The sequence below is a fragment of the Ctenopharyngodon idella genome, chromosome 12 (genome assembly GCF_019924925.1).
Source record: "Ctenopharyngodon idella isolate HZGC_01 chromosome 12, HZGC01, whole genome shotgun sequence".
NCBI classification, from domain to species: Eukaryota; Metazoa; Chordata; class Actinopteri; order Cypriniformes; family Xenocyprididae; genus Ctenopharyngodon; species Ctenopharyngodon idella.
This window is the reverse complement of record NC_067231.1, coordinates 13,012,008-13,034,941: the sequence shown is the minus strand read 5'-3', so window position 1 is coordinate 13,034,941 and position 22,934 is coordinate 13,012,008. Positions and strand designations below refer to the sequence as shown.

Genomic DNA, 22,934 nt, shown 5'->3' with positions numbered 1-22,934 from the left:
CTGTGAATTTACTTCTATTTTGTGAATTTACTACTGTTTTGAAATCACAGATGTAGTAGAGGACACACGGGTCATGGGAGAAAGGGGGGTGAGCGGTTAGCATCGTTGTTTGGGGCCTCTCTGTCTCCATCTTCGCCTTGTCTCTCCTCAGCCTCCAGCTGCTCTGTGTGTCTTAAATAATTCATCTTGTAAATTATAAAAAATATGGGCTGCAAAAAACACTTCCTGAATTTTTTTTTTTTTTTTTTTTTTTTTTTATAAATACCTTTCTTTGTCAGCATCTGCAAGAGCACTTCTGTTCTTTTCTCTCAGTTTGAGTCTCTTCTCCTTCACACTGTGCTCATATGCAGGGAAGAAGATCTGAGTGAAGAACTGCTGAGTTTTCTGTATCCAGTCCTTCTCTGAGGAAATGAAATTAGCCCACTATTAGGAATAAATAAGAGGTAGAGAAATGTATGGTATTTACTGTTTGTGAAGGAAGTAATAATTACTATTGTCAGTATTGTCAACTGTTAAATAGTCTGAGACTAGCTAGAGCTGTAGTAATGTAGATACCTTGCTCATACTAAATGATTAATCAATATAGTGCAGTGGTTCTCAACCTTTTTGACTCCAAAGCCCCCTAGATTTTTTATTTTATTTTTATTTTTCCCTTCAAAATGTGTTTTAATCTATGGACACTCCTACTTAAGTTTCTATAAAATAATAGTAAAAAAAACAGAAATATCAGGATTTTAAATAACTCAATTTCTGATAAAATATCAGAGCTTTGCACAATAACTAAGATATGTTACATGACTTTTCTAGGTAACCTAATTTAAAAAGGTCACCTCATATACTTTGGTATTCCAAAATAGTGGGAACCATATTTACATTTATTCATGTAGCATATGCTTTTATCCAAGCGAATGCAATGTTTCAAACATCATCTAGAATAGTACAACACTTGATGTACTATTCTGGGCTGCGTTTCTCAAGTCAGGGATGGGCAACTTCAGCCCTGGAGGGCCACTGTCCTGCAGAGTTTAGCGCCAACCCTGATTAAAAACTCACTTGCCTGTTGTAGCTTTCTAGTAATCCTTAAGACATTGATTAGCTTGTTCAGGTGTGTTTGATTGGGGTTTGAACTAATCTCTGCAGGACAGTGGCCCTCCAGTGTTGAAGGTGCCTATCCCTGGCCTAAGTAAATCATAAAACGATTGGCACCAAAGATCAACTTAGCTTACAATGCTTTTGAGAAACGCAGCCCTGGACAGTTGTTGAGGGGGTAAATGAAAATTGAATGCTTGTTTTGTCTTATTTAAATCATTTTAAGTCACCTTGAGGCCCCTTTGGAAGTTTGCTGAGGCTTCCTAGTTGAGAACCAGAGATATAGTGACAAGACTGACCACATTTTCCATCATGAATTACATTTGTGAAGTCAAACCTTTGAAAGCAAGCACAGGACTTTGCCTTTGCTCCATCTCCTCAGATAGGGATGACTGAAACATTTCAAAAGATGAGACCGCCTAAATGGAGATTGTCTGGTTAGCTTTCACCCAAGCTGAGATAATGATCCACTGAAATGTGATACTGCATGATATCTACAAATCTCAAGAGACTTTGTACTGCCAACATGAGAGAAAATGCCAGAAAGAGAGAATTTCATTCTTAAAAATGGAAAAAGAAATCCATTTAAATGATAAAAGTATAAATCGATGATCAGGGTCAGTAGAAGTGGCAGCACAGACCTGATTTGAACTCAGCTCTGTAATATTCTTCACAGTGTCGTCCCAGTGACTTGTGTCAGTCTGGCTCTCAACATCAGTTTGGATTCTCTGGCCTTTCACCTCAGCACAGCCCAACAATGCCTCAAAGAACTCCAGAAAGCTTATCTACAACCAAAATCATTTGTCATATCAAATCAAAATAATATCAACCAAAAACATATGAGTTCAGCTACTGACCTCCAGGTCCAGGTTGCTGTAGATTCCATCATGAATTGCAGGACTGTTCACAGAAAGGATCTCTAACACTTTGGACACGGTTAGCTCACTGTCATATAGACAGAGGTCCTGTGAATAGGACTATGCATAAGAATTACGTATGAATAATTCTTAGTAAGGTGAGTCTAGATGAATGTAAGAGGCCTGTTACCTTGAGCAACCAGACAAATAGCCTTGCAGTCAAGATTTGGTCAGGCTGGATTGAATTTGCTTTACACAGAGCCTGGTAAATTTCCCAGCATCTGTCTGAGTAATGACATGCAACCGCAGCATGGACAGGATGGCAGAACAGAGAGCCTAAAAAAAAAAAATTATATATATACTGTATATTTATATATAGTATGTACTTATAATATATACACTATATTGCCAAAAGTTTTGGGATGCCTGCCTTTACGTGCACATGAACTTTAATTACATCCCACTCTTAATCCGTAGGGTTTAATATGGAGTTGGCCCACTCTTTGCAGCTATAACTGCCTCAACTCTTCTGGGAAGGCTTTCCACAAGGTTTAGGAGTGTGTTTATGGGAATTTTTGACCATTCTTCTAGAAGCGCATTTGTGAGGTCAGGCAGTGATGTTGGCGAGAAGGCCTGGCTCTAATTCATCCCAAAGGTGTTCTATCGGGTTGTGGTCAGGACTCTGTGCAGGCCAGTCAAGTTCCTCCACACCAAACTCGCTCATCCATGTCTTTATGGACCTTGCTTTGTGCACTGGTGCACAGTCATTTTGGAATAGGAAGGGGCCATCCCCAAACTGTTCCCACAAAGTTGGGAGCATGGAATTGTCCAAAATGTCTTGGTATGCTGAAGCATTAAGTGTTCCTTTCACTGGGACTAAGGGGCCAAGCCCAACCCCTGAAAAACAACCCCACACCATAATCCCCCCTCCACCAAGCTTTACACTTGGCACAATGCAGTCAGGCAAGTACCGTTTTCCTGGCAACCGCCAAACCTAGACTCGTCCATCGGATTGCCAGACAGAGAAGCGTGATTCGTCACTCCAGAGACACGTCTCCACTGCTCTAGAGTCCAGTGGCAGCGTGCTTTACACCACAGCATCCAACGCTTTGCATTGCTCTTGCTGATGTAAGGCTTGGATGCAGCTGCTCGGCCATGGAAATCGATTCCATGAATCTCTCTACACACTGTTCTTGAGCTAATCTGAAGGCCACACGAAGTTTGGAGGTCTGTAGCTATTGACTCTGCAGAAAGTTGCCGACTTCTGCACACTGTGCGCCTCAGCATGCACTGACCCCGCTCTGTGATTTTACGTGGCCTACCACGTTGTGGCTGAGTTGCTGTTGTTCCCAATTGCTTCCACTTTGTTATGATACCACTAACAGTTGACTGTGGAATATTTAGTAGTGAGGAAATTTCACAAATGGACTTATTGCACAGTTGGCAACCTATCACGGTACCACGCTTGAATTCACTGAGCTCCTGAGAGCGACCCATTCTTTCACAAACGTTTGTAGAAGCAGTCTGCACGCCTAGGTGCTTGATTTTATTCAACTGTGGCCATGGAAGTGATTGGAACACCTGAAATCAATGATTTGGAGGGGTGTCCTAATACTTTTGGCAATATAGTGTATATATACATACTGTATATATGTCCTGTATATATACATACTGTGTATATATATCCTAATCCAATAAATATTTTTAATAAATAATAATAGATGTGTCTAAAAGGGACATTCAAGAGAATTTTTAAAAATACAATCATATTACAATCTGTATCTCTCTACCTTTCACATTCTTTGCATTGGGAATGATGTTCTGCCTCATGAGCTTTGAAAAACATGTTGCGAGTATGTTATTAGAAGACCTGAAACATGACAAGTGATCTGTGACTAGATGGAAACTTTCAAAAACATTAAAAAAAAATTAAAAAAAAACCTTTATCATTGTAGGAAAATTGTAGGAAAATACTCACTCAATATCTTTGTGGCAAATATGATATGCTACAATGACAATATAGCTGATACACTCTCTCGGTAGAATGGCAGTGAAAGGAGAATGAACCTGATCTGGTTTCAGACAGTGACAACAAGCAAAACTTTGATAACAAATAGAAATTTGATTAAAAGGGAAAACATCACAAACCATTACTATGATTAAAGACATTACCAGTGATGAGACGCTCTATTTGCGCTTGCGTGACTCTGTGCTGGTGAACTTTACAGTCCATGAGAAATCGAGAGAACTGCAGGTGGGTCAGTGGGAATATTTTGTCTGGAGACTGCTCATGTCCAAGGCTGCTGTAGAAGCTATAGATTTCCCTCAACAAACCAATGTGTCTCAGCACTGCATATTCCACCTTCACAGTAAATAAAATAATAGTTACACAACAACACAGATTTGACTCTGGATTTACCTTAGGATTAATTTCAAATAAGGCCAAAAACCTGTTTGAGTTCTTGATCTCTGTGGGCCTCAGGGACTCTATTTAACAGGCTCTGGATGTTCAAAACCATGTCAGATCCGAGCGGTGAGTTTGTGCTTGACTGTGAAGATTTCTTGGATGAATCATCTAATGAACAGAAATAAACACTATGGCCCAGTTTCACAGACAGGACTTAGACTAAGCCAGGATTAGGCCTTTGTTCAATTAGGAAATATAAGTAGCTTTTATAAACGTACCCTAGAAAAAAACATTACTGCTGTGCATCTTGAGACAAAACAATGGTACTGACATATTTTCAGATATGTCAGTGCAAGTTTCTTTCAGTTAAAACAGCTCAAACATGCATTTTAGTCTGGGACTAGGCTTAAGCCTTGTCTGTGAAACCGGGGATATAAGTAGTATTAGAAGTTTCTTGTATTGTACTATTATAATAGCCTATTATATACACTCACCAGCCACTTTACTAGGTACACGTTCAACTGCTCGTTAACGCAAATATCTAATTAGCCAATCAAATAGCAGTGCATGCAGGCATGAGAATCAAGTATTCTGAAGAGCTAATAATGTTTATTACTTCTGGTCATGAATATTACTTAATACTTTACTCTCATCTGGAAAAGGAGTCGTAATCCCACTCAGGCCAGGAGTGAAGGCAGGAAATTCAGCCATGCAGTCCTTATTAAACTCTCCTTCATACACCCGTCCATTTTCAAAAGTGTACCTCCCCTGCAAAAAAACATCTGTAGTGTTGGAATCACACAATCATCTCACATTTTCATAGTTTGAAAGGTGGTTTACCTGTCCATGTTTTTTGTCATGTTTCCACTCTCCACTATACACAGCCCCACTGGCATATAAGAACTGTCCTCGACCATGACGCATGCCCTGAACGAATTCTCCTGTGTACTCGTTCATACGAGGGTATTGAGAGCATGGAACTCTTTTACAGAACCATGTGTGTGTCCCTTTTCCATCCTACATTAAATAAAAAACCTCTGCTAAAATTTTCAGTACAAAATTATGAAAAAATCAAACATAATGTATAGGGAATGACCCTAACAATAAGGGCAAAGTTAGAAAATGACAGACCTGGATGCCATTTACCCACTGTCCACTGTATTGCTGATCCAGCTGAACCCATCTCATTGTTCCTTCTCCATGTCGAACATTGTTTTTCCATTGTCCTTCATACACATTGCCAGATGGGTAACTTTATGGGAAACAAATATATAAATATAAATTTAGAAAGAAAAAAAATATTTATAAAGAAATGATTACTACCACATACCACCGCTTTCCCCAGCCCTCTCTGCGGTTGTTCACCCAGTCTCCTTTGTACCATGATGTGGATGCTTGGTTATAGTACATTACCCCCTGTCACCATCGCAGGACACCAGTCAAGATATTTATTATTAGTCAAGTCAAGTCACGTCACCTTTATTTATATAGCGCTTTTTACAATGCAGATTGTGTCAAAGCAGCTTTACAGTGATAACTAGTATATAATTTTGGCTACACAGCAGCTCTTAAAGAAAATGGTGTCAGTATCCATCGTAAGTTAAATGCATGCGAGGGAAGTTGAGACAATGGATGTGTGTACGTACATACCTGCCCTTGTCTTTTGCCCAGATACCACTGTCCTCTGTACACAGTAGAGGTTTTGAAACATTTGTACATCCCGACACCATGACGGACACCTTGGTGTATCTCTCCCTCATAAGTGCTGCCATCTAGCCAGGTGTAAGTCCCATGTCCCATGGGAACATTAAATTTAAAATCACCCTGCCGAATGCAAAAGTTAAGGAAATTTTGCAATGAATAATTATTGGCTCCAAAAGATGTGTAATTCAGAAAACTTGTAATCAAAACACTGGGGTATTATGTGACTTATCCAATCCTGGCTATTGTAAATCTTCATGTAAATTTTTAAACAACTGAATGACTTCCATGAACTCTTTACATACCTGATACTTTAAACCGTCCGACCAGATATATTCACCAGAGCCATGCATTAACCCATGTGAAAAACTACCCTAATGAATGCAAAATGGTAGAAGTCAGAAATAACGTTGTTTAATTTAAGGTGGTCCACCGGGGTTCCCATGGGTTTTTAAACTGGGCATCTGGTTAAAAATAATCATTCAATTTTGTGAGGAAAAAAATATTGCATTTATTACTGAATGTTCATCTTTCCTCCCTTACAACATTCATACATTGTTTTAATTAGAACTGTTAAGTAATATACAATAATATATGTAATATATACTGTAAGTAGTAATGTTAGTCAATGTTCTTAATAAAAGTTTAAATTTGATACATTTGAATTAGATTTACATGTTCTATACTGGGTCTAAAGGTTGTAAACCCCTAAATTATCGTTCATCACTCACCTTGTAAATATGGCCACCTTGAAAATAAGCGACACCTTCTCCATGAAACATTTCTCCACACTTATCACCCTCATATCTGAGAAAAAAAGATCCCAAACACTACAAAACACTATTTGTCAACAAATCTGAGAATTATCATTTTGCAAGAATGTCTAACCTTTCCACGATTATATGGTGAAGTATGGGAACTTTACGGCACTGATCATGCTCATTCGTATGCTGAGACACTGCAGAGGAGGAACACACAGCAGATCTCGAGTCTCGTCCATCGTCAGGCTCTGTGATGGACTCTGACACTACACTGGACGTGGAGGACTGTCCTAACACTTTACTTAGCGTTGGTTCTGGTGTAGATCTGTTAGAACTTTTCATTTTGTGTCCTTTAGTCATCCCCGGTAGAGAGGTAGTCTGAAGTATTCGCTAGTTCACCAACCTGCAGGCATCCCAGTGGTGTGTACATAGTAACACGCTACCGGTTGCTAAGCAATGATACAGTACGGCAAGTTACAAAGGCCAACAACTTTACTAAGATGACTTGAATGTAAAATATTAAAATATAATCGGGGACCGAGGCTAATCGTCACATTTTTTTTACTCCAATTAATATTTCTCACAGTAGTTTTATTTTTAAATTCAGTTTCTGTACGAGCATAGATTAAAAGTACAGTTCACAAAAAAAGAATGATTTACTTCTTTCTGAGGGAAAAAACAAATAAAAAAACTGGTAACTAAATCTTTTTGGAGACCATTTAATTCCGCTGTATGGATAAAGTAAGGAATAATTGACGACGGGCATTGAATTCTTAGAAAATAATACACACCCGAGGTGGTAATGCCCCTCGTGTGTGCATTATTTTCTAAGAATTCAATGGCCCGTCGTCAATTATTCCGCTTATACTACGGTTACCACACCTCAAGACACTGTTTCGATGGTGTATTTCAAGACATTTGTCAGGTTGACATTACAGATAGATAAAGAATTACGAAAATAAGGCTTCAAACACATCATGAAAAACAACATGAGAAAGATATTTTATTATAAAAAAATACAAATAATAATAAAATCCTTGATTAAAACAATAGTGTTTGATAGTCAATATGAATTTCACAAGCAAACTCAACAAAAATAAAGTGTTTCAGTCATGAGAAATCATATCCAGATTAGCGAGGTGTCTCATGGTGGGTCTACCATGTGGACAATTCCAGGGCTGTTCAATTTCCCCCATGTGAAGCACTAGTTTCTTCATTTCACTGATGTTGAGAGCAGTGCCAACCATCACCTGTGTAAACAGAAAAAAAACTTTCACAAACTGTTCATATTAAAACTTAAAAAGAATACAAATATGCAATGGCTCAATCACAGACTCTGACCTTCCTTTACAGGTATTTATTTGGGTTCAGACAGGTGGGTTAGAACAGGGCTGCAAAATATTCCTGACAGGAAGAAAAACTTAGATGCACTCACCGATTTGCGACAAGCCCTGGATGCAAACATTTGCCTTACTCGAGAAGGTCGACACATGATTCCTGGACTGTCGCTAAGCATGAAGATGAGTTCTTCAATGTCACTTGGGCCAAAGGTCCAATTCTTACTTGTAGGTAAAGACACCAACTTCACCCTCTCCATAACCTGAGCTGATAAACAAACCACCATCCCACATCAATTGTAGGAATATGTACCAGATATGACCATGAAAATCTTCTACAGTAGATAACCCACCATCCTCATCAATGAGGAAGTCAAAACCATTCTTTCTGAAGATTTCAAGGTTTTCCATGAGCACTGTTTCACTGATAGCCGGGAGGTGGAGATTTTGTGGACTGCGTATGGAGAAAGAAAAAATAAGTCAACTTTAAAATAAATACCCGCTCCTAGTTCCACTTGTTTGTGCGGATTTTGTGCGGATTGGGACTTACACTATGAGCCGCTGTCCCTTTAAGACCGTATTCTGTTGTAGCATCTCAAAATTGTACTTTTCATCTGTGGCATGCTGGTCGATTATGAAAAGGTCAGATTTCAGCTTGGTGATAATAAAACCCAGGTTAAACTGACCAATGATTTCCATATCCTTGAACATATCTTTGCTGTAAAAAAAGTTGAAACCTTGTAAATGGCATATAAACGCAAATATGATGATTCAAAAATCTTTAAAGAGATTTTCCAACCCAAAAACGAAAATTCTGTCATATTTACTCATCCTCAGGTTGTTCCAAACCTGTATGCATTTCTTTCTTCTGCAGAACATATTTTGAAGAATGATGGTAACCACACAGTTTAGGTTCCTATTGACTTCCATTGTACGGACAAAAAAAATACAATGTAAGCCAGTGGAAACTTAATTGGTTTGGTTAACATATTCTATAGAAGAAAGAAAGTCATACAGGTTTGGAACAAATGAAGGTGAGTAAATGATGATAGAATTTTCATTTTTGGGTGGACTATCCCTTTAAGAGATCAAGCTAAAGATCAGTCTAACCTTATTTCTTTCTTAAGCTCATCTTCAGCACTCTGGTTTTCTCCAGGGTTAATCTTTGCCCTGAATCGTCTATATTTTAGCTCTCGATCATTGTTCTCTGTCACCTGAGCCTGCAGCTTCTGCATCCTTTTAGAAAGTTCCTGCATAGAAAACTGCAAAAGCACAGTTTTCTTCTGTCTGCTGACAGGTGAATCCAATTGCAGGGAAGCATTCTTGTTTTTGGAGTCCACCAAACAGCTCCATGCTGGAGGTTCATCTTCACGTCTAGCTCTTTTAGCTTCAGGACTGTAGATTCTGTCCTGGTTTTGTTCTGACTTTGTCTCTGGCACCAAAGGTTCATGACTCCAGAACTTCTCATCTACAGATTTATCAATAGTCTCAGCTTTAACATCAGTTTCATGTATAATAGGGTGTAAAACCAACTTCTTGTCTGAATTGTTTTCATGTAGAATCTCTTTATGATCTTCAGCAGAACTTTGGTTTGCAGCCCCAGAATCATCAGCATCACTATCAAAGGTGCTTTTAAATTTAGCTAGACAAACAGTCGATTTATTGGAAGTAACATCGGCAAAACTTGGAGAAGATTTTAAAGGTGGCCTCATAATGTCAGTAATTTTTTTAGAGCAGCTCACAAAGGAAAACATCTTCTTCTGAGAAGGACCAGCACATGCAGCTTTATGACTAGACTGCTTTGACCCAATTCCTGGAGCCTGATGATTTGAAAATGCTTCTTTAAGTCCTGCAAGATTGATGGAAGTCTTTGGGGGCCCATCATCTGGAAGAGCTTCAGAGACTGAACCAGTTTCACAATCTTCTAAACCAACGTTTGTCTCAGTTGGTCTACACAAGCCTTCAAGAGAAACATCAACATATGTAATGACACTTCAAGACAACAAATGAGCTGTCTTAAAAGGTCTGTACTTACTGGTAATTGCTGGAGAAATGTGATTGAGACTGATTTTATTGACACCAGTCTCAAACATAGCAATGAGTGAGCTTTTCAGAATGGCCAGCAAGAGTTTCTCTTCTTGTAGAAGGATTTGACGTTTATCTGGAGTGACATTCACGTCGACACAGTCTAAAGTGAAACAAAGAATCAAAAGACACAATTAAATGACAAGTTTCAAAAATATTGCATTTATATATACTTTTATATTCTACATACTTTGTATTAAATACACACTAAAAGTGTTTTCAAAATAAGTCTTATTTCTGCATTTATTTGATCAAAAATACAGTCAAAACAGTAATATTGTTACATTTTATTATTACAATTTAAAGTAACTTTTCTATTTTAAAATGAAGGCCACATGGAGACACATTTAGGTGTATACGCAAAAATTTTGTATCAGATAGGCATTTTGTCCAGATGAATCCTGCGTTTTCAGAAGGTGAATCCGATATTTTTTGAAACCGGGTCCCAGAGTGGATATATCTGAAAATGACGCCCTTGCGTTTTCGTGTGTACAGCCTATCCGTATATATTGTGAAACGATGATGTCATCACCCCACGTGTCGACCCTAGTCACACACCGCTAACAGCACAAAACGGCGGCAACAACAACAACAACAATAGCAGACTCTAGATGTGTTCATGCTGCAGAAGCTACTGAGCCAAAATAAAGCGTTATTTCTAAGCTTTACTAAAGTTTGTATACAGCGCGCAAGGTTTATGCGCATGCTTCAAGTCTTATTCTCTGTTTTAAGTGCATCTCTGTGGCAGAATTACAGCGCCACATACTGGTCTGGCATGTATACTACATCGTTTTGAGCTGGCTTCAGCGGTTTCATGTGTACGCAGATATTTCTTGAGATGAGGAAAAAAAAAAAGATCGAATAGGGAAAGATCTGGCTTCGTGTGGACGGGGCCTAATTGTGATCGCAAAGCTGAATTTTCAGCATCATTATTACTCCAGTCTTCAGTGTCACATGATCTAGAAATCATTCTAATATGCCGATTTGGTGCTTAAGAAACATTTCAGTAGCACTTTATTTTACAGTCCTGTTTTGCACGAACATATTATTTACTTACTGTAGTAATGACACTAACTAGGTCCTAGCCCTAAACCTTAGTACATTGAAAGTGCACATACTGTAAAATAAAGTGCAATCAACATTTCTCATTAGTATTAATGTGTTTCTTATTAGTATTAATGAAAACAGTTGTGCTGCTTAATATTTGTGGAAACCGTGATCATTTTTTATAGGATTCTTTGATGAAGAGAAAGTTCAGAACAGTGTTTGTTTGAAATAGAATCTTTTTTTTTTTTTTGCAACATCCATCAAAAGTGACAGTAAACACATTTACTATTTAATTCATCTTGCTGAATATTTAAATATCTTACTGACCCCAAACTTTTGAATGGTAGAGTACACATTTATTTATGATTATATACAATATTATATATATATATAGTATATTTAATTTAATTGCTTAATTCTTCTGTTAAGTTTTACCTGAAGCGACAGTGATGTTTAGAGCGACAAAAGGGTATTGATGCCGATTGTACATGTGATAAACCTCATTCACAAGCTTGGAGACCTGCAAATATTACAAAAAATATGAACACATCATACTTATTACATATAATTAACACAATAATACATACTTATATAAAAAGACCACACCTTAACTGGATCACAGGGTCTTTTATTGATAAAGAAGAACTGTCTGTCAGTAGCACTTCGACCAACACCATGATCCCCTTGTGACACAAACCCTTCAATGCTAGAATGTAATAATACCAATAAACATCACTTTAGTTTACACAGGAATATTCCAAGTTATAATACAGTTTTCATCACCTGATTTGTGCTAAACTGGTAATAAGTCAATCTTAGGTGGACCCACAAATTAATGTTTACACAGAAAAACTCACATGAAAAGGTCTTTTGGAACATCTACCCCACCGAGACCATAGTCTTCCTTAATTGATTCATTAGGAGATATTTGTTGGAAGGGAATCAAACTTTGAAGCTGAGGGAAATAAAAAGGTGTGACATACATGTTACTCTCAAACAACATGGACAAACAATAACGCAGGTACTTTGTTATAATTATACGACAATGTGTTCTGTTTGTCAATTTTGGTTTAGGAATTATTCTTCTTAAAATATCCACTACAGAAAATAAGTTATTCTCACCTGTTTAGGTCCAAACACAGCTCCAATGTTGTCTCTCATGCTGTTACTGCCGCTTGTGCACAGTACTGTGGTGCGTTTGCCTTGTCCCATCTGGTTAGTGCATGTAATGCGCACACCAGTGGAGATGATGCAGTAGGACTGCAAGACGAAAATCATCTTTGAATATTCCTGTGGAAAAAAACTCTATTTAATTCCTTCCTAAAATGGATACAAGCCCATGTACCCAAGTATCTCCCAGCAGACCTTTTTGATGTTGCGGTGGAACTCCTTGTGTCGAACAGGTAACGTGGAGAAGAGCTTCTGAAGAGTGACTGTAGTGCCGTGCTGACGGGGATGCGGCACACGCTGAGTGAGACGACCATCGTGGTCATACACTAGCCGAGCTCCGATCTGAGCGCTCTCATGACAGGTCACGACACTAATATCACTGTGGATATATATAACAGTGTATATTAAGGAAGCATTAGAGAGATTAATCAAACATATCAATCCATAATCAATAGATCATCACTGTGCTATAATCATCAGGTATTATGTAATGCTCATTCTGTAAGAATTAAGAAGGCACATCCAAAGTAAATTGTTACCTGAGAGCACAAAGTGAGCTGAGAGCTTCACCACGGAACCCAAACGTCTCCACGTGTATCAGGTCGGAAAAATCTCTTAATTTAGAGGTGTGATGTTTTAAAGCTGCAGATGTGGAGAAGACACAAATAGGTACACTACTGGTCAAAGGTCTGTAATCATTCAGATTTTATAATGTTTTTAAAAGTTCAGAAAAAGGCAACTTACTTAGTCCCTCAAAGTTTTGCTCCTCAACACCTTTTCCATTGTCGGACACTTCCACCAACTCTGTTCCACTATCTTTTAGCTTGACATCTGTATGAAAACAAAACAATTGACCAAATGTAGCATGATCTCAAGTGCAACGTTTCCTCATCCCTTGAGCTCACCAACATTTGTGGCACCAGCATCAATGCTGTTCTCCACCAGCTCTTTCACAGCTGTGGCCAGACTCAGCACCACCTGTCCAGAGCAGATCTGATGCACAGACTGTTTGTCTATTGCCTTTATGGCTCCAGCAGAACCTGGGCTAGGAATTTAAAATACAGACTATGTAAGGCAAGCAAACAGCATTAAACATTAATAAACAGTACTGCACAATACAAACACTGTTTCCAGTATAGCAGATAATCTCACTAGTCTATTCTAGTGTTATTTCTCGTTGTTAAAACGTAGCAACCTATTGGAAAAAGGATATGCAAAGCTACAAAAACTTACCACGAATCTGACATCCTTTCTGTTTCAATATATATGATATCAATCACAGAAGCTTAACTTGTAAGCTTTGCATTGTGGCTATGGCTATTTTGATAGCTTTTGCTCTCTGCGGTTTTCAGAAGAAACAAGAGCGGGAAATGTGTTTTCATTGTGCAGTGTGAAAAACCAATGCTTCGTCAAGAAAAAAGTTTTGCTAAATTACAATGGAACACACTCTACCATATCATATACCAATAAACGCACGCGCATAACTGTCGCTCTATGCTGCCCTCTGAATCACAGTTCGGTGAGCGTGAATACGTTTCCCGCCTGCGGCGTGACGCAAAACGTCAGGTTACCACGTTTTGCGTTTGTGTGACATGTGATCAACTGTTGCCTGCTATACAAACTGTACTATCGGCTGTTTCATCTTTCTTTTTTATTACTTTGTTATGCTAAGTAAATTTTTAACTTAATGCGTTTTTTCCCCTGTGAAGTCTATGTGGAACCAAATTTTCCAAAAATGTTTTTGGTTATATATTCTCCTAGTTTATTAATCAGTAAATTTTTATTGATGTATCATATTGTGATGCTTTGTAACAAAATAAAAAACGGGTTTAAAAAAACGTTTTATTTTGAAACATTTCATCATCCTGCACATGGTTGCCTGAGTAGGGACTGTGTGCAAAGTTCAAATCTGATAATAGCCGAAACTGACACTGACACAACAACATTGTTAATGTTATTGTCTTCTAAGTTGTATTTTTTTATAGAGATACAAGTATGTCACCCATAAACAAATCGTATATTTGATTAATGTTTTAATGCATTACGTCTTATTATGTTAATCAAAAATGATAATAATTTTGAGATACTTCCTTACTTCTGTGCCTTGAAACATGGCAGGTCACTGTCAGTTTACGGGTGATATTTTTATTCGGCCAGTTTTAAAACTTGTGAGTGGGGTTCGCACAATTAAAAGGGCTAGGTTTTTGAAAGTTGGCCCTTTCTGAATGGAGCTAATGAATGTGATGCACAGAAGTGTCTTTTAGAAAAACGTCATGTTTCACACAACAGAGATGGCAGAAGAAAGTTCGAGTAGCAGTGTAGTTTCCAATGTGAGCAGCTGTAGCCTTCATATCCGACGGGGCCTTTTCACCCAAGATAGAGGACCTAAAGGAGAAATGTTCAGCCTGAGAGATACGGAGGATGACGTCCAATTTGACAGTGAGTCCACTACAAAAAAACAATATTGAGTACAGCCCCTTTGATTCATGACATTGCACTGTTCACAGAGTAAGTTAGTCATGGTTAGAGTCTGCGATCAAACAGGGCGTCTGTAAAAATTAATGTTAGTTCTATGATTATTTTACTGATTTTGGATGTTAGAGACTGTAAACATGAGGTGCATAAACTATCAATGTAGTATGCCCAAATGACTAAAGTGTAATAATGCAGTTTTAAGATGTCCCGCCTACTTAATATTTAATCTGTGGGACTTTTTAGGGGTGTGGGGGGTAACTTGAAACTGTTTCAAGCTGATAAGTTACTTAGACCTTTCCCACCCTTGATGTACACACAAGATGCAGCATTGGTATATTTTTATTTGCTCAGCTGTTAAGACAGTACAGTAAATGTTTGGTGTCTAAATGGATTCAGAGGGAAATGACATTATGGCCTTACTTGCTAAAGTTATTGCTGAAGGTAAGGCATCTCCAATCCAATTCGTTTTAGACTCAATTTGGTCTGATTTTTTACATAATTTATATTCAAACATAGTCAAACATATTAGTGTTTATTACCCTTTGTATTTGTCATATAAATGCAGCCTCAGACTCGGACAATAACTGTGAGGTGTTGCTGGCGGGGAAACAGTATCCGTCGATCCAGGAATTTGCCTCTGCCATTCCCAACCAACTGCTGCTGGGATCACTACTGGAACACTTGTGCTTTGTTTACGAGAGCGATCCCACACGCTCACGCATGCTTTTTAAAGGTAAGCGGTTATTGATATTGCCTTATAAAAGGCAAATTTTGTTTATTTATTACTTTTTGTCTTAAAATTAATTTTCTCAAATACCTCTGCTATTTCAGTGATAGGCCAACGTTTAGCAGCCATGAACCTTCTCTCTCCACTGGCTATCAGTGATGAGTTCAGCACAGTACGACTACAGCATAACCGGGCATTCACAGAGCTCTTGCATGCGACCAGCTCATCACTTTTCCCCCAGGTAATCCAACTCAATTCATCATCAGTGTCATTTATTTGTTTTGTGATTTCTGTCCAGCTATTGCTTTCATCAACAAAACCAAAAGAAAGCAAATTCTTATTTTGCTGTACCTGTTCATCTTTTGGATTCTGCAGGAACATAGATTTTTGAGTACAGAAGGCCAGAGTCTAAGGTGAAAACATTTACACTTGTAGGACCTCCACTTACATTGCTTTGTAATATACACTACCGTTCAAAAGTTTTGGGGTCTGTCAGATGGGGTCAGATTTTTCAAAAAAAGAAGTCTCTTATGCTCACAAAGGCTGCATTTATTTGACCAAAAATACTGGAAAAACTGTAATATTATGAAATATTACAATTTAAAATATCTTTTCTATTTTAATAAAATTTAAAATCTAATTTATTCTTGTGATGGCAAAGCTGAATTTTCAGCAGTCATTACTGTCACATGATACTTCAAAAAATCATTCTAATAAGCTGATTTGGTGCTCACGAAGCATTTCTTATTATAATCATCAATGTTAAAAACAGATTGCTTAATGTTTTGTGGAAATCTTGATTTTTTTTCAGGATTCTTTGATGAATAGAAAGGTCAAAAGGACAGCATTTGTTTGAAAAAGAAATAATAATTTGTAACATTATAAATGCCTTGACTTTCACATTTGGTCAATCTAATGCATTCTTGCTGAATAAAAGTAATAATTTCATTTTAAAAAATCATACTGACCCCAAACTTTTAAATGATAGTGTACAGTATTATAACATTTCAAATAACTGAGATATGCTTTTCTATCCTAGAACCAAAGATGGACTTTTCCAAGCACAGACATCCCGTTACCTTAGTGAATTTGAAGAAATCGCAACACTGGGTAAAGGATCCTATGGCAAAGTGTTTAAGGTAAGAAAAAGTTTTAATTATTTTGTGCTCCAAAGATGGTAACCACATATTGTTGAAAAGTGCTTATTAAACGGGGTTTCTGCGGGTCTTAGAAAGGTCTTAAAAAGTCTTACTTCGCCCTTACAGAAATTAAGGCCTTAAAAAGGCCTTAAATCAAAGATGAAAGTCTTAAATTCATAAAGTCATGACATTAAATGTTGCATGCATTGCTAAATTGATTATCTTGCCCAGTATTTTTGTCCTGTTTTCCAATACAAATATCTAAACATCTTTAAATCAAGATACACTATATTGCCAAAAGTTCTGGGACACCTGCCTTTACGCGCACATGAACTTTAATGACATCCCATTCTTAATCTGTAGGGTTTAATATGGAGTTGGCCCACCCTTTGCAGCTATAACAGCCTTAACTCTTCTGGGAAGGCTTTCCACAAGGTTTAGGAGTGTGTTTATGGGAATTTTTGACCATTCTTCTAGAAGAGGTCAGGCACTGATGTTGGCGAGAAGGCCTGGCTCGCCGTCTCCTCTCTAATTCATCCCAAAGGTGTTCTATCGGGTTGAGGTCAGGACTCTGTGCACTCAGGCCAGTCAAGTTCCTCCACACCAAACTCGCTCATCCATGTCTTTATGGACATTGCTTTTTGCGTTGGTGCGCAGTCATGTTGGAACAGGAAGGGGCCATCCCCAAACTGTTCCCACAAAGTTGGGAGCATGAAATTGTCCAGAATGTCTTGGTATGCTGAAGCATTAAGAGTTCCTTTCACTGGAACTAAGGGGCCAAGCCCAACCCCTGAAAAACAACCTCACAACAACCGCCACCAAACTTTACACTTGGCACAATGCAGTCAGGCAAGTACCGTTCTCCTGGCAACCGCCAAAACCCAGACTCGTCCATCGGATTGCCAGACAGAGAAGCGTGATTTGTCACTCCAGAGAACATGTCTCCACTGCTCTAGAGTCCAGTGGCGGCGTGCTTTACACCACTGCATCCGACGCTTTGCATTGAACTTGTTGATGTAAGGCTTGGATGCAGCTGCTCGGCCATGGAAACCCATTCCATGAAGCTCTCTACACACTGTTCTTGAGCTAATCTGAAGGCCACATGAAGTTTGGAGGTCTGTAGCTATTGACTCTGCAGAAGGTTGGCGACTTCTGCACACTGTGCGCCTCAGCATGCACTGACCCCGCTCTGTGATTTTACGTGGATTACCACTACGTTTCTGCGTAGCTGTTGTTCCCAATTGCTTCCACTTTATTATACCACTAACAGTTGACTGTGGAATATTTAGTAGTGAGGAAATTTCACGAATGGACTTATTGCACAGGTGGCAATCTATCACGGTACCACGCTTGAATTCACTGAGCTCCTGAGAGCAACCCATTCTTTCACAAATGTTTGTAGAAGCAGTCTGCATGCCTAGGTGCTTGATTTTATACACCCGTGGCCATGGAAGTGATTGGAACACCTAAATTCAATGATTTGGAGGGGTGTCCCAATACTTTTGCCAATATAGTGTACATTTACTTGAGAATTTGAGATGCAAAAGTTAAATGAAGTCTTGAAAAAATTAACAAAATGATCAGTGTATGCTTAAAACAAGAACAAATATCTGTCAATGAGTTTTGAAAACTTCCCTTTGAATTAAGTTGATTTTTCTGAGCCCATTGGCAGATATTTTTTCTGGTTTTAATCATAAACTCAATTTATTTTGATCGATTTCACAGAAAAATTTAGAAAATTCAAGAAAATTTAGACATTTGCATTGGAAAACAAGACAAATATACAAAGGAAGAACATTATTTTTTTGCAGTGTGATCAGAAGGTACAGTAAAAGATATTTCCATATTCTAGAGCGATTCAAACTACTTTTTTTTTTTTTTTTTTTTGTAAAATGAATGAAAAAGTATTGGATATCTGTTTTAAGTTGTATTGTCAAACTCAGTGTTGCTAATACAACTCATTGTGTTTCTCACAAGACATTTACATTTAGAGAACATATTGACATATATTGTTTTCCCATTAATTAATTCCTCAAATTTTCTTTACTTGGTCTTAAATTTACCTTTATAAAACCTACAGAAACCCTGCTAAAAACACTTATACTGTTTTAGGTCACAAACAAACTTGATGGTCAGGAATATGCTGTGAAAAAAATTCTAATCAAGAAAGTAACAAGAGACGACTGTATGAAGGTAAAGTATGTCACAGATTCAGTTATTACAGTTCTAATGAACCCCTCATATCTCTATGATTTAGCTATTATATGTCTTATCGTCCTTATCTCCTTGCAGGTTCTTAGAGAGGTTAAAGTGCTCTCCAGCCTTCAGCATTGCAATATTGTTGGCTATCACACTGCATGGATGGAGCACGTTCAGCCTGCTGTGCAAAGTACGTTGTGCCAATGATGTGTTCTCAATGACATTGGTTACATTAGGAGATATACCCATTTAAATCATACTTTGCTTTTATTCAGACTGACGTTTTAATTATTCAGACTTATTTCTGGAATCATGCAAAAATGGTACAAACTTGTACAATTTTCTGTTTATCTCACTAGTTTCACAAACGCTTCCAGCATTAGAGAAACCATCACAGAAAGATGGGTAAGATGGTTTGAAACATTTTTTCCAACATAAATAACTAATTGTAACAAGTTTACAATAGTATATTTGAAAATGCATCTTGCTTCAGGTGCACACAGGAAAACACTAACAGCAGCAATGGATCGTCCATTGTTTTTGAACATTCTGAACAAGCCGAAGCCAAAGAAAATCAGGCTACACTAGAAAGCATGTCAGTGAAACCCTCAACTTCAAAAGAAGAGATGGGACATGCTGTTTGCCCCAAAAATGTCCGCAACCCACAGAACTTTGTTCCATGTGTGTTTCTGGGAAAGCCTCGCGCTATGGTGAACAAATGCCCTGCAGCTAAATGGGACAGCTCAACACTCTCAGAGGACGACTTTAGTCAAAACAGACTTGAATTGAACAATAACTCTTACATTGATATGGACGCTACTGAATGGTCCGAAAAGCAGGCACATGAGGTATATGGTCCACTGAATGTAAACTATTTAATTTAAATGAGAAATAATTCTTTTGTAATCTTTTATAATGTTTATATTATGTTTATGCTTGTTCCTGTTTATAGGTTCAGTTCCATTTAATGCTTTATATACAAATGCAGCTTTGTGAGCGATCTTTGAAAGACTGGATACAAGAAAGAAACTCAAGGACCACGGCGGGACCTCTTATGTCAGTAGGTGAGATCACTTTATTTATATGAGTTACTGTAGTTTACAGTATAGATTACTCAGATTCCCTTCCTTTATATAATAAATATATTATACAGTTCAGAAGTTACTTATATACACCCTTTTCCTGTTTTTGCATTGGCTGACACATGCCTAAACAGGAAAGACAAGAAAAGCTTATTTGCAGAGCTAGATGTTTTAAACATACAATCACAGCATATAATTATATTGTTGAATTATTATGTTAGCTTTTTTTATCCAATACATTCATCCACAGATCATTGTGAGTCAATTGACTGTGAACAGGCATTAAAGATTTTAAAGAAAATACTTGAAGGAGTGGAGTACATTCATTCCCGTGGTATTATGCACAGAGACCTAAAGGTATGTGTATTTATTTTGTTGGTTTACATAACTTGGTATTGTGCACCATACATATATCTAGGTCATGTATGGCTTGTTGGTTGTTGACATAAAAACTGTAGCATTCATCTACATGGGAGAGCCGAGGAGGCCTAGTGTTTTGATAACAGATATTGGGCTGGTGTGGCACAACAATTTGCAAAGCAAACTTGTGCTTTTGAGGTTGGACTTTTGCAACAGAAAAATTCGCTCTCCTGAGGTAGTAATCTTGTTATAATGTCATAATTTAGTAGGAAACCACCATTTCCTTTTTATAATTGCAAATCTTTTGTTTTGTTCACAGAGCCATTTTTACATATTATATATGACCCTGGACCACAAAACCAGTCATAAAGGTCAATTTTTTAAAGATATTACAATATTTGGCCGAGATACAACTATTTGAAAATCTGGAATCTGAGGGTGCAAAAAAATCTAAATATTGAGAAAATCGCCTTTTAAAGTTGTCCAAATGAAGTCCTTAGCAACGCATATCCACTCACAAAAATAAACTTTTGATATATTTACTGTAGGAAATTTACAAAATATCTTCATGGAACATGATCTTTACTTAATATCCTAATGATTTTTGCCATAAAAGAAAAATCAATAATTTTGACCCATACATTGTATTGTTGGCTATTGCTACAATTATACCTATGCGACTTATGACTGGTTTTGTGGTCCAGGGTCACATATTTCCCTAAACTTAAGAGATGCATTGAGATGGTGTTGACAATCCATTTTCTTAGCAATGCCTTTAAAATAAATCACACTTAACAATTGCTTTATTCATTTTACTGATACATCCACTGGCCTCATAACAGTTTATAGCCAGTATAACATTTAACCGAATGTAAAAATAACAAAATTAGTTGCAGTGAATTTGACCAACATTCTCCTTATCCCTTACAAACATACTCTTTATCTGTTTGTCACAGGAAGGTTTGATAGTTCTGGTAATCCTCCTTGGATCTTCTCTCACATATTTTAGTTAACAAAAGCCTACCTATGAAATTTCTAAACAAATCTCATTTTCATCTGTGATTAATATGTTAAGTGTCAATTTTGGAAATGCATTACTGTGGATGTTCTATCTGTGCAACAATAAAACCCTGATGAATATAAAAAAAAATGTGTATATATATATATATATATATATATAATAACATATAAAGTTTGTACTATCATCTCAGTTTAGACTACTCTATTTATAGTTGCTTAAAATCACAGTGTTTTGTAGTGCTTGTTTGTAGTGAATTAAAATGTATATTTATTTATTTATTTACAGCCTAGAAACATTTTCCTACATGGACCTGAGTGCCATGTGAAGATAGGGGACTTTGGCTTGGCGTGCCAAAACATTTTAATGGATGAGCATGAGCAGCTGCCCTCCAGCTCTCAAGCAGGTGTAAACACAGGTGACAGAACTATTCACAAGAGCAAATGACAATTATTTTAGATATAACAAATTCTGAACTCAAGTACTTAAATATTCTGTTTGTTGCAAAACTACAGCTGATTTAATGGTATGTAACAGCTGTGAATTAATGCAACCTTAAATTAAACAATTTCTGATTGCACTTTTCAGACTCGGCTCACACTAGTGGAGTGGGAACTTTTGTTTATGCTGCCCCAGAACAACTTGAGGGTTCTCACTATGATTCAAAGGTAAGGTGACTAAAGCTACAAATTGTTATAATATAATGTCTATCCAGTTATTACTGTTGTTTTATGTGCTGTACTTAAATGTGACTATGTTTCATCTTAGGCACATGCTAAAAATGTGGTAGTAGAACTTTATGCTCAGTATTTGTTTCATTTATGCAGTCAGATATGTACAGCATAGGAGTCATTGCATTTGAGTTATTCCAGCCATTTGGGACTGAGATGGAGCGTGTGCACACACTTGGAGAACTACGGCAGGGCAAGATCCCTAACACACTGTCCAACAACTGGCCACTTTTGGCCAAGTATATCAGTCTGCTGACCAGCTCTGATCCCTCAATGCGACCAAGTGCATCTCAATTACTTCAGAGTGACCTCTTCAGCACCAATGACATGGTATGTGTGGCTTTTTTTACCCTCACAAAATTGAACAAAACAAATGTAACCTCATTTTAGTTATCCTCATATTTTGAAGAAACTTTGAACCCTGTAACTCTGTTAAAAAATGTGTTTATTCTTTATTGTAGGTTATCCACAGTTTAAAGCGCAAAATTGATGAACAAGAAGAAGAAATTGTTCAGCTCAGGAGACAGATCAGTGAGCTACAGATCTCTCAAAATGCAATACACAGTCCAGAAAAGACATAATAATAGTAGCTCTTTTGTACTGCTACAAGTGCTCAATACTTGTAAATGATGTAAATTGTTGTTTGGAAATTGTATGTGTGAGTGCAGCTCTGTATGTATATAAATGAGTGTCATATTTAACTTCACAAAAGATCTGTAAAGTAAAGTCCCGTGCCAATGGTGCATTAG

The 22,934-nt window shown here is 37.5% G+C and overlaps 3 protein-coding genes across 7 annotated transcripts; 1 reads left to right on the top strand and 2 right to left on the bottom strand.

Annotated features, from left to right (window-relative positions):
- Positions 1-25: 25 nt before the first annotated feature.
- On the bottom strand, positions 26-7,651 carry rsph10b (radial spoke head 10 homolog B). Of its 4 annotated transcripts, XM_051914290.1 has the most exons (18): positions 6,943-7,651; positions 6,786-6,861; positions 6,360-6,428; positions 6,004-6,177; positions 5,684-5,769; positions 5,485-5,605; positions 5,194-5,370; positions 5,001-5,121; positions 4,397-4,521; positions 4,119-4,308; positions 3,925-4,018; positions 3,737-3,816; positions 2,137-2,282; positions 1,947-2,054; positions 1,731-1,874; positions 1,427-1,508; positions 266-401; positions 26-171 (listed from the first exon to the last, which is right to left on the bottom strand). In XM_051914290.1, the coding sequence occupies exons 1-18, from the start codon at positions 7,173-7,175 to the stop codon at positions 72-74; spliced, it is 2,262 nt and encodes a 753-aa protein (XP_051770250.1). In that variant the 5' UTR covers positions 7,176-7,651; the 3' UTR covers positions 26-71. The 4 variants fall into 4 exon arrangements, with proteins under 4 accessions (XP_051770250.1, XP_051770251.1, XP_051770252.1 ...); XM_051914291.1 differs by lacking the exons at positions 5,684-5,769; positions 6,360-6,428; positions 6,786-6,861; positions 6,943-7,651 and having other exon boundaries at positions 6,004-6,136; XM_051914292.1 differs by lacking the exons at positions 6,004-6,177; positions 6,360-6,428; positions 6,786-6,861; positions 6,943-7,651 and having other exon boundaries at positions 5,684-5,988.
- A 142-nt stretch (positions 7,652-7,793) lies between these two features.
- pms2 (PMS1 homolog 2, mismatch repair system component) lies at positions 7,794-14,035 on the bottom strand. Its single transcript, XM_051914289.1, has 15 exons — positions 13,688-14,035; positions 13,360-13,499; positions 13,199-13,285; positions 12,994-13,096; positions 12,650-12,833; positions 12,407-12,574; positions 12,142-12,239; positions 11,891-11,990; positions 11,720-11,804; positions 10,188-10,340; positions 9,263-10,112; positions 8,703-8,870; positions 8,506-8,606; positions 8,251-8,420; positions 7,794-8,065 (listed from the first exon to the last, which is right to left on the bottom strand). Exons 1-15 carry the CDS (start codon positions 13,699-13,701, stop codon positions 7,922-7,924), a joined length of 2,565 nt encoding a protein of 854 aa, XP_051770249.1. The 5' UTR covers positions 13,702-14,035; the 3' UTR covers positions 7,794-7,921.
- Positions 14,036-14,540: 505 nt separating this feature from the next.
- Positions 14,541-22,928, top strand: eif2ak1 (eukaryotic translation initiation factor 2-alpha kinase 1). 2 transcript variants are annotated; one of them, XM_051914000.1, is made up of 16 exons: positions 14,541-14,893; positions 15,281-15,370; positions 15,495-15,662; positions 15,761-15,897; positions 16,032-16,069; positions 16,696-16,795; positions 18,908-18,988; positions 19,088-19,184; positions 19,354-19,399; positions 19,488-19,842; positions 19,947-20,058; positions 20,327-20,433; positions 21,743-21,872; positions 22,043-22,122; positions 22,282-22,515; positions 22,647-22,928. In XM_051914000.1, the coding sequence occupies exons 2-16, from the start codon at positions 15,316-15,318 to the stop codon at positions 22,764-22,766; spliced, it is 1,860 nt and encodes a 619-aa protein (XP_051769960.1). In that variant the 5' UTR covers positions 14,541-14,893; positions 15,281-15,315; the 3' UTR covers positions 22,767-22,928. The 2 variants fall into 2 exon arrangements, with proteins under 2 accessions (XP_051769960.1, XP_051769959.1); XM_051913999.1 differs by lacking the exon at positions 15,281-15,370.
- Positions 22,929-22,934: the final 6 nt, after the last annotated feature.